The sequence below is a fragment of the Eufriesea mexicana genome, unplaced genomic scaffold, assembly GCF_001483705.2.
Source record: "Eufriesea mexicana isolate 0111107269 unplaced genomic scaffold, ASM148370v2 scaffold2501, whole genome shotgun sequence".
Lineage (NCBI taxonomy): Eukaryota > Metazoa > Arthropoda > Insecta > Hymenoptera > Apidae > Eufriesea > Eufriesea mexicana.
In genome coordinates this window covers 2,368-14,655 of record NW_016910581.1, presented here as the reverse complement: position 1 = coordinate 14,655, position 12,288 = coordinate 2,368, and the positions used below count along the sequence as shown (strand labels likewise).

The following is a 12,288-nucleotide window of genomic DNA, read 5'->3' as shown; positions in this document are numbered from 1 at the left end:
GATAACCATAAGGCGTAATAACAAAGCTGATGTAAGTTAATTATCTTTGCACGGAATATGAAATAAGAATAATATTGCATATGGACGCGTGTGAAAGGTGACTTACGAAAATAAGATTTAGAGGAAAATAAAAATATAGTTGACGCCCAAAGTAGTCCATATGTTGCAAGTACCGACCACTTATTTCCCTCTAGTTGATCAAGATCTGTTCGGATTGGTTGGACTTGACAGAGCTCTACCAGAAGATTTGTCTGTCCTTTCAGCCCTACTCCAGCCCCAGAGCTCTCCTGTTCTCCAACTACACATCTATTCTGATTTCCACTAGCCTGTCGCAGTACGGTCGTATGTGCATGCTTGACATTTACAACTTGGTGCTAATACAATTCACAAGTAGCGGGTGATCTTACAGCATCTTCGGGAGTAGGGTTTCCTTCGACCACGTGCAATTACGACGATAACAAAGTAAATTGCTCTTTCAAGTGTTTCATTTGTTTAATCGGTGCCTTTAAATCAACCGTTTTGTGCAGATTCGATAAGTCTTTATAATCTAACATTCTCAACCTGTGCTTAACCTAACATCTTAATACCCGAAATTGCTGTGTTCAACAACGCATTCGTACATTATTCGGTAAGTATTAATAATATTTCAATTACCGCAGTTACGATATTCGTTTCGATCTATTGGTATAAATTTAATTTTGGAATCGTTCGAAGCTTTCATACCCTTACTTTTACGCGAAACTTTGTTGGGTATGTTTTATACTCGTATAATATACGTATAAATTTATCTTTCTATTAACGTTTCTATTATCTTCTTAATTTCATATTTATCATATTTATTACGATTTCGCGTAGTTTGCTTTCGATACTTTTCGTTTTTATCGCATTTTCTGCCTAATAGGTAAGAGTAACATAAGATTTCTCTCATTTTAGATGAGATGTCTTTGCTAGAAAATATAACTTCGACGGAGCAACAATATTCGGAAAATGTTTTCGAGAGCTCGTCGATGGCGTCGACACCACCTTCTTCTCAGATGAATCCTCAAAACTCTTACTTTCCTGGAAATCGAGACAGTTTGTCGAGTCATGGATACGTTTGGGATAACTTTCCGAATCCCTGCAATATCTCAACGTCGGTTAACACATTGAATGAACTTAGTTTGTCACCGTTTTATACCACGAGCTTCCAACATTCTAACACGAATCGAAATTACAGGATATATAGGTAAAGAAGTAATTAAAATTGCAAATATGCAAATACGAAGATTCTATGAAAGTTACTTTACCGAATTAAAGAAATACATAACCGTAAATTTCAATTTCGAATCGTTTTTAATTGCGATTGATTATTATTAAAATTGTGCATTTTATCGAAAACGATATATCGACTCGTGAAAGTATTCAAATGCTTCTAAACGAAATTCCAAATGGAAAGGTAATACAACTTCTTTCTATTGCTCTGAAAGAAAGCAATTAGGAGAATAGATAAATTGAAATTCGCAAATAGTAATCACTGATCAAGAATAATTGTTTATTGCTCCAAATGAATTACTACTAATTGCGTAGGCATAAGTGACTCTCATCGGACTTGAATTACAACATGAAAATATTACAACACGGAAAGATACTAATTATTCCTTTTTACCAAAATGTGCTTTACGACTGAAATAAATATTAAAAATGTATCTTTCTGTTTTATTAGCAACAAATTTAACATCGCATCTAGATGATGAGCAGTTCTAGATAATTCTTAAAAACTAACGTTCAAAAATAAAAGACGAAGAGAGTTTGATAACAAAGTTACATATATTTACATTTTATATATATATATTTACAGAGTTATATTTTTATGACGGTAAAAACATTACAATTATTGATAAAATTATTTAAAAACAAATTCTTTAAGCAAGAATTATTTAAATAACCAAAATGTTGTTAATAAATTAAAATACTTTAACCGTGTAAATCATAAATAGTTTGAAAAAGCTTTGAAATAAAAATTAAATCCAATATTTTTGTAGATAGAAGTAGATGAAATATTTAATAGATAAAATAACATCACTAATTTAACAATATAAGCATATTAATTAATATATGCTATTATTATTTATTAGTGGTGAAATATTTTATTTTACTAATTGCATCTTGTTAGATTTTGACATCGATATGTTATTATTATTATTATAAAACAATATGAAATTTGTAACATCATTTTGAAATGAAATATGAAAAGCATTTGGGTACATTCAACTACATGAGTAGTTTCCTAAACGATACTCATATTATATATTATGGTTATCAATTATTTTCATTAGAAAAACGCGAAAGAAAAATCGACAAACGTAAAAGTTTACAGTGTCCTGACTAGTTTCGAAATTACATTACTGTTTTCTAATGACCGATGAAAATTTCGTTATGAAATGATACGTATTGTCTTTCCCGTAAGAAGGTGGGAACAATGTTCGCATCAAAATTCTAGCATCGACGAAGAGGATATAATGGACGAATCGATGGAAAATGTAAATATAAATCCTACGGAACAATCTGTAGATTTTATCTGCGAAAAAACTCAGGATCGTCAAGTTTCTACGACTACGACGGTATTTCGAGCCTGGGAGATTCCATCGTGTCAAAACACTGGGCAAAACGCAGAGGACGAAGCGAAATATCGTTCGTGGCAAGATTCACGATTCACCATCAATCTAAGCAACAATTGCTTCGATAAAGGAGCGTGTTCTGTAGAACGAGAGCATGGTAAGATAATTTTGAAAAATATTATCGGCATATCGATAGAGATTGGTAAGATTTCTCATGAATTGGTACGTTAGTACGTTAGTATGTTAGTACGTAACTACATTTATGGCTGAACCGTCGCCAATATGGCTATAATAGAGCCAGCGTAGTCTAAATATTTATCAATCATTTAACTGTCATTTTCGTTTCGCATCGTCGTGTGTAATAAACGATGAAGCCATCATAAAATTTCATTCTTCGGGCAACAAATTTAGTCATAACTACGCATTCGTTAACTGAAATTAGTAAAAGGAATAGACAAAAATTGGTAATTTACGTATAACATATATAGTTACCTTTAGATATATTTTTTACAAATTTAGTATATCTACTATTCAAAATTCTACGTAGAAATTTTATCGTTAACTTAAAAGAATTACAAACTTCAAATCCTTTACGAATGTTTTCTAAATTAACTTTATTATTAACTTTCAGAAATCTATAATTCGTTTCATTTTTCGTAACCAAAACTATTTGAAGAATAAATTCCATTAACATATAACATATATCGAAATCACTGTGTACGAGGTTCGCTACCATTGTACTAAAAGATAATAGAAAAATTTTGAATCTTTGCGTGCATTTTTTCCAATGAAAATAAATACAAAATAACGTCTCGACGTTATATTTTGATTAAAAAATAAATGCCGGGCTTAGAAGATGAATTGGTCGAATTGCAAAAAGAATGATATTGGCAAAATTTCGCGAACTCGTTCGATTGACGTCAGTTAATAAATATAGATGAGATAGCGGCACGGAAGCAACGCTAAGGGCTCTACCACCGATCCGACCACGTTTTATACATCATCGCCCGCAGATGATCCTGCGATTCCGACAACCTACATTATAGCGGCACGTTTATTAACTGGCACGCGGGAGCAGCTTGCTAATGACGCATCGAATATGCAGCTATTTTCATCCGACCGCCGCTTTGCGAATAAAAAGCTGACACCGGTTAAAAACCTACCAAGCTTATATGTTATTACATATAATACCCGCTAGAGAATACAAGAAATCTGATGTTAAGTTATTAAACTTAGACTTTATCGTAATTCGTTAATTCGAGAAAATTTCATTCAGTTTATAATTACGAATCTCGTATAATATACATATAATAACTACTCTCCAGCTTCTCGGGCTATAATAAACAACTATTTTAACAATTAATTTAAAACAAACTTCGTGAAGATGATTTTAAAATCATGGCCTCGTGAAATTATCGAGGATAATAATAATGCAAGAACGAAAACAAGTTATTTTTCGTTGGATGTAAAACATAATTTGTTGATTTCTAGAATTAATCATTTTGTCAAATCAGACTTGAACTTTTGACTTCAAATTTCATTATTCAAAAATTGCTTTTTAAAGTCATTCAACGAATAATAAATATTTTATGAACTATTCCAAATGAAAAATAAAATAAAATATATGCAATTTGCTTGTCGCTTCGTAAAACAAATTATTTATTGTTCGATATGGTTATTTATTAGCTAATATTTATTATTAATTGCTCGATCTTGATGAAAATAAGTAATTTCTTAATACTAATGAGACTATTATAGGCTTAATACGATTATTACAGTTATTGTGCCACGCTTATTCCAAATATTATTTCAGAAATAAATTTTCAATTGAGAAATAAACAATTCTTCGATCTACTATTTAATTGATAAAAATAAAGAACATAACGCCAAATATTTAATGATATATGAAATAATTATCTTTAAATTACTACTTAAAATAAATTTCGCGTATAAGTTTATGTCGAACTATTATTACGGAATATTAAGTTTAAGAATAAATAATAAATAATTGTCAATTGTAACGTTTCTTTCCATAGAAGATAAAAAATTTGCGACAAAGGCAGCTCAAAACGAAGCTATTTAGCAATAAATCTCGTTACATTTTTAATTAAAATCGGCGCATTTATTTTAGACTTTGAACCGTAACTGAATTCGATATAAACTAATTTTTTTTAAATAAAAGCTTAGATATAAATAAACACAGAGTTTAAAATTCTTCATTGGATACAGTAATATTATCAAAAAATATTTCCATAAATCCATTAAATACTAACACGTTGTGGCAATAATCGCTACGATGAAGTTTACTACAGATTGGTATCGTTTTATTATAAAAGTCTTTAAAAAATTAATTATTTTTCACTATGAATTTAGGAAAATATTATCTCACAAATTTATAGATCTTTGCTGTAAAATTTAAATATATGATAAAAACAATTATTGTTATATTTTATATAACATGAAATAATACTTTATCTTATTATTACCTCGTTAAAAATCTTATTTCTATTACTTCGAAAACTATTGTATAATTATAATTGATAAAAATCAGAAAATTTTTCATTTCAGAGACAAATAAAAGATTAACTGGAGATAAACCTCGTAAAGAAAGAACTGCATTTACAAAATATCAAATTCGACATCTTGAGTATGAATTTGCACATAGTAATTATCTTACACGTTTACGTCGCTACGAAATAGCAGTTGCCTTGGATTTAACCGAACGTCAGGTAAATTAAAATACATGCAGGTAAATTTAAAATTCATTAATCCTGTAATAGCTTAATACGTCTCTGAAGCGCTGCATAATGTTCGCAACGTTCGATTATATGTTTAAAGATTTATTAAATATTAACGGCTTATTAAACGAATGGCAATAAAAAGGAATAAACGCGTGAAAACTATATCATTATCGATCTTTTATAATAATTATTAGTACTTTTCAGTGCAAAATATTTTAAGCTACATAGCATTATATAACATTACATAACATATCAATTAAACAATCAAATAAATATACTTAAATTTTTTTGATGTTTCATTCAATGAAATATAACACTCGACATAATTAAAAAGATCAACGTATGTAACATATTTCATATTAAAGCTAATAAATTAAAGAATAAAAGTAGATTAATTCACAAATCGATCACTGAATATTTCAACCAATTTCAAATACTGAAATTAATTAATCAAAGTTTTATATTCAGGATTAGTCACTCAACTATATCGTTAATTGCTAAGCAATTTGTTGCTCGAAAAAATATTCCGAATGAATATTGATATCAATAGGAGTATACAATGTAATAATTACTCTTTTATTGTACCACTTTTTTATCAAAATAGAAAAGTTATTTTGAGTGTTTTAACTGTAATGTGCAACATTTTATCATATCATTCGTACATATATATTAAACACGGAATAAAAAATGATTAGAGTAAACGGAGTCAAAAATTAATAGTTATCGAGATATCCTTTAATTGATTTTTAATGTAACAAATGTTCAAAATATTTCATTTAATATTTAATATACGAGGCATTTGATACACGTGTTCTGAAGTTGTAGACAACTCGCGGTAAACATCATTTTTTAAATGCCCTCAAAAATAACAACCAAGTAGCGTTAAATCGCCAAAAATCGTGAACAAGACTCGTATCTCGCAGTTCAATAATGCTAAAGTTCATTTCAAATTTTATTTGACCCTATATATATATATATATAACTTAATAATGTTTTATTATGTATTCAATACACATTAAAATAACTCAAAGTGACCTTCGTATTTTGATAAGTGAAAACATAAATAGATAATTATTGCACATTTCATATTTCTCTTGATACCAACAAATTTTTATAATATCGTAATAAATTATAGTTGCGTGATTTACTTTGTATAGAGAGAATTTAAATGATTAATTAAAATTTGAAATATGAGTTTTATTGTGCAGGTTAAAATAAGAAAAAGTGTCCTATTTGAAAATATATATTTCAGAGATATAATTTAACTTACAATTAGCATGTCATCACTATGAAATGCTATATTTCTATTAGGACACATCCCTCTACACTTGAGTAATAATAATCCATTTAGACTTAAGACAATGACCTAATAGTCATTTAAATCATTAAATTTCCTTAAACGATATTACTATAGTATAGAGAAAATGATAATGTATAAAATGCAAAAGAAAAGTCAACAGATTTAATAATTTTCCTCTTTACTTACTTCATTGATAAAATAAAAAGTTGTTAATGAGAAATTTGTATTTGTCGTATGTACATCAGATGGAATTGAAATGATCAATGCTAACATATACAGATTGATAATGTATGTTGCTTAATTTGAATATTTAAAACTCTTTAAACTTTTATAAATACAAAAAGTCTTTTATAAAACCATTTTCTTACCGCATTAAATAAATTTGTACGATATTTGAAATAATTCCAATCTATGATAAAAGACATTCAAATATTTGTAAAAGCTAAAGGGCAAAATATATGTATATGTACAATATACAAAATATATAAATATAACTAAATGGATAAAATAAAATTTAGAAAACAATATGTTGATCGTAAATATAATTATTAAGTAAACATTATTAATCTCAATCTTAAATAGATAATAATGCAACATGAATTATCATTTAATAAAGATATAACTATACAGTAATTACTATTGAATTTTAACAATGAAAAATGTTTCTAATTTTTTAGGTAAAAGTATGGTTTCAAAACAGACGTATGAAATGGAAGAGGACAAAAGCAGGATTACGAAATGAATCAGAAAAGTTTAATATTTCTTGATAATTATTTGTTCAATGCTAAACATTTCACATGATGTTTAACTGTAAATACAAAATCGTGTAATCCAAAAATACTTAATTATAATATAATATGTAATATACATAATTTCGACATCTGTACCATAATTATGAATAAATGCGTTTTTATTATTGTATTCAATAAAAAATTAACAACACTTATGTAATATTATTTAGAACCATCTACTGGTATAAACTCAATATCAAAACCTTTTTCTTTTAACTTATTTTGTAAAGCAGATAATTTATCCCTTGTGCTTTGTATAAAACTCCTATGCTCATTTTTTCCAATATCTCTATTTCTTAATTTGTTAACTTCGTTTCTATTTATGAGTTTAGGATAAATTTCTTTTGTCCATGATGTGCCAGCAAAAAAGCGTCTATGCTGTTTTTCAGGTGGAATATATGTTGCTAAATAAAAATATTAAATTATATTAACATAACACAATTGAAACATTTCTTTTAAAAACACTGTAAAAAGTTTTAGTATGATACCTTTCAATAATCTTCCACACATAAGGTAATTGTTCATTGTTTCTGCAGCTACTCTAGCAACTTCAGGATACATAAATTCCACATATCCATAACCACGGCTTCTACCAGACTAAAAATTGATATTACGATTAATATACTATTATTTTATGTACCAGAGATTTTATTTTTATATTATTATATTATCACATAATATATCGTTATGTCAAATATACTGACTATGATAATATTCTACTGAATAATAATAAAGTAATTAATCCTCTTTGTTATTAAAATTAAGTCAAATTAATTTTTTCTTATAGAATTATTGAAAATCTTTAGTCTATTCTGGTCAATTTTGTGAAAAAAAAGAAAAACTGTTGAAGTATATATTAAAAAGTGATAATAAAAGATTTAATTAATATATGAAAGATAAGAACTTCAAATTTTACTCAGACAAAATATTAATTATTCTTAAGTTTATATACAAACATTGTCAATGTGTTCTATAGATACAAATAAGGCAAAAATATCACCTTAACCACACATCCATGAATATTTTATTAGAAATTTAATTAAAATTTTTCATGATAATTGTCTTTGTTCATAAAAGCATCATTTACAATATATATAATTCAACATTGTTGTACATTATAACCCAGAATATCTATTTCTCTTATTTAAATATGCATATACTTCCACTATTATATAATTACAGAGCATATTAGAATTTGATATGTCGAAGCTTGTAACTTAAATAGATATTTACATTAAACATAATAGAAATACTTACATTCTTTGAGCGAACAACACGTACTCTAGTTACTTCTCCAAATTGTTTAAAATAATCTGTCATTTGTTCTTCGAAAAATCCATGAGGTATATGACCTAAATACACTATACCCCTTGGATATACTTTTCGACGTTTTCCTCGATTCCTTTTGACCTTAGTAATTTTATGTGATTTTCTTACTTCTGCATGTTTTGATACTAATGGTGGTAGTGTTTTTGTTTCCTCAATATTTTTCTTCTACAATAATAAAAATAGTTTTTAATTATGAGTTTAGTATGATTCAATTACTTATAATTAAATATCGTAACATGCAGGTTATGTTTAAATATGATCTAACCTCTAATACTTTTTTAACATTTTCTATTGCTTTGAATACTGTTGATTCTTCTTCGATATCTGATGATTTACGTTTAACTCTTATGGCTTTCTTAACGGGAGGAACCCTCAATGCATTCGATTTTTTTTTAATTTTCATTTTAAACTTGCAATGATACAATTAAAGAACACTCCATACACTATATAAATTCCCAAAATCAATAAAATGGTGGAATCTTTTGCCACTAGGTGGAAATCACTATGAATATATTTTCACATCTATTCACAAATTTTGCAAGTATGTAAAAGTCTAAGGCTGGAACAGAAAATAATGTTCCTTATACCGAAATATTTACTTACATATTGATTTCAAACAAATATTATTTAAAAAACAAATTTTATGGTTCTTGTGTGTGTGATATTTCATATAAGAGATAATAAGTGTTTTCATATCGGATTGGATAAGATTATATAGTAAAATTATATATTATCTTGTATTATTAATACTTTAATTAATATTCTATTGTTAATTAATACAATTTAATTATATTATATTATAATTAATTTTAAAATATAGTAAAATACGAACATATGTAATGCACAAACGTGTAAATAAATTAACTCTAATCTGATTCTTTTAATATCAAACACGAATAACCGTGCATAGTGTTTATTGAATGTTCTCTTCATACGTGGTTGTTTATTTGTAACAAATTAGTTTTGATTATAATAAACTATATGTTTCATTCTTTTACTTTAATCTATGTAACATAGATAATACCTGTCTTTCTTCCAATTCTATTTTTATTATTATTTTTATTATTAACAAAGTCTTGATCAAATTTCTGTGATATTTATAACATTTTTGTATAAATTTGTAAAATTTTCAATTCCAGCTAAATTTTTTTGTAAAAAGATTTTATTTTCCCTTGAATCATTTTAATTTGAATTTTTTAATATAAATAATAATTAGTTCAGTTTTTTATTTTTTGGTCATTTATAAATATTTCAAATATTGTAGAAATAATTTTTGAATATCGAAGGTCAAGACATAGATGATAATAAATAATTTTTTAAATTTTATACACCAAAAAAAGTAATTTTAATTTAAAATCTCTATATAAGTTTGAGAAACTTTGTTATTAGTTTAAGGAACTCTCTTATTAATATTAGAAATTCTAGGATGAAATACTAAATACAACCAATAGTGAACTTTCTATTTAAGTTAATTTACGTATAATGTTTTATACATTGTACTAGAGTGGTATCAAGTACCCCTGTAAAAAATTGCATTGCATGTTTCACTTTATTTCATCTGAAACTATCACTATGTGTGTATGTATGAAACTCAATAGCACTATTTGCACAAAGTGTATAAGGAGTAAATGGAAATCTGCACTAAAATGGTTTTCTTCATAACACACTAATCTTTAATTAAACTTCAACAGAGATCATCTTTTACTAATTAATTATTATTAACAGTTTACTAATAAGTAATAATTGCGTTAAGTAATATTAATTTATCAGGGATAATAATTCTGAAAATTGTCGCAAAGTATAATTTAAAGCTTGTATGTATGTCTATAATTAATTAGAAGAAATATTCTTTCTAAACTTTAATGTTCATATATTATAGTAATTCTACAATATAGTTCTTATTATAGTTTATAAGGTTCATATTCAATTATTTTTTAATAAAGAATGTTTTAATATGATAACCTTTTTAATGCATTTATATCAAAATATATCAAGTTTTTTAATTAATACGTGTAAGTATGTTTTATAAGTATTAATAACTGAAAATACATAAATATATTATAAATATTCAGAATTATTTACAAATGTTTTACAAATATTTCAATAATATATTAAAATAGAAATATAAAATAATTAAAGTGTAACTTTTTATATAGTATAATATCAGAAGTATAATATATATTTAATCTAATCTAATTACATAAGTTTCTTGTGCTACTTATAATCAATAAAAATAAATAACAAGTTTAATTAATATCAATGTCAATTATACAACTTCATATCAAGATATCATGAATTTATTGAAATAAGAACTTCTGCAATAGAAGTACTTCAATTTTGTGAAGGAGGATGTATATACGAATATTTTGTACATATAAAAATTCAAAGACAATTATGCAAGAATAATACTAATTTAAAAATGTTTAGTATGAATCACCATAAAATAGGAATATCATATTTATTAACTGGTGAACATTATATAATGGATATTAGTATTATCAAATATAATAATAGAATCTTTATCAAGTACGCTATAAATACACAAATAGTATATACATGTATATAGTTTAAAAAAATAACTATTTTACATAAAAGATTGTGAAATGATAATATAATTATGAGTTTATAAGAGAAAGTGTTATTAATATGTAAAGTAATCAAATATGAAAATACAAAAATATACAAAATTACAGAAACGGAATTTGAGAAAATATTTTCAAAGTATAATTAAAGAGTAATTTAGCTATATGTTAAAATATACTAATTAGATCTTATTCCTCAATGAAACAATTAACTATCACCTGATATTATATATATATTACTAGATTTCTGTTATAGAAATAAATATATTAATTATGATTAATATATATCTACTTTTAAAATTCAGTACCGTATACATTTCTTATTATATAGATTTCAAAAGACATTGGGATGAAATTCATTATAAGCAATAGCAACAAATTTGAAAAGAACTTTGAATTTGTAATTCAATTTTATTTTCAAAAAAGCAATTAGCTTTTTATAATCAAATTTTTAAAATAATAAAAGGAAACTATTTTATTAATTATCTGTTTAACTGAAAATATGTTCAATAGTAACATAAACAATACTAACTTATGATGGTGAATGATGTTTATATGAAATTGTTATAATAACCTGTAATGTAAACCAATACAATTGTATTGTCTTTTATAAAATATAAAATCAGCAATTCACATTTAGATTGATTAGATTGAGATAGATAGAGTATGCATTCACAAAATATCAAAGTAGATTTGCAATCTGGTTATACAATTTTCAAAATTCAAGGAATCAATTCAAGGCAATTTAAGGTAATTTAAAGTTTGCAGCTAGTAAAAAGCAACATGATTAATTTTCATTGTTTTTTTTTCTTACTATAAAATATTAGGCCATATACCAAAGCCAGATATGGATTAAAATTAAATTTTTGTATTCTTCTTATATAAATTTAAACAGTTTATGGAAAAATTATATAGTAAGATAACTTCAGTAAAGAAGTTGGCAATGAA

The 12,288-nt window shown here is 25.7% G+C and overlaps 2 protein-coding genes across 2 annotated transcripts; one reads left to right on the top strand and one right to left on the bottom strand.

Annotated features, from left to right (window-relative positions):
* The first annotated feature begins 938 nt into the window (after window positions 1-938).
* btn (buttonless) lies at window positions 939-7,405 on the top strand. Its single transcript, XM_017903655.1, has 4 exons — window positions 939-1,225; window positions 2,447-2,754; window positions 5,166-5,326; window positions 7,316-7,405. The coding sequence occupies exons 1-4, from the start codon at window positions 939-941 to the stop codon at window positions 7,403-7,405; spliced, it is 846 nt and encodes a 281-aa protein (XP_017759144.1).
* A 186-nt stretch (window positions 7,406-7,591) lies between these two features.
* On the bottom strand, window positions 7,592-9,205 carry LOC108550054 (MKI67 FHA domain-interacting nucleolar phosphoprotein-like). The gene is made up of 4 exons (XM_017903654.1): window positions 9,024-9,205; window positions 8,687-8,923; window positions 7,918-8,026; window positions 7,592-7,833 (listed from the first exon to the last, which is right to left on the bottom strand). The coding sequence occupies exons 1-4, from the start codon at window positions 9,159-9,161 to the stop codon at window positions 7,592-7,594; spliced, it is 726 nt and encodes a 241-aa protein (XP_017759143.1). The 5' UTR covers window positions 9,162-9,205.
* Between the last annotated feature and the right edge of the window lie 3,083 nt (window positions 9,206-12,288).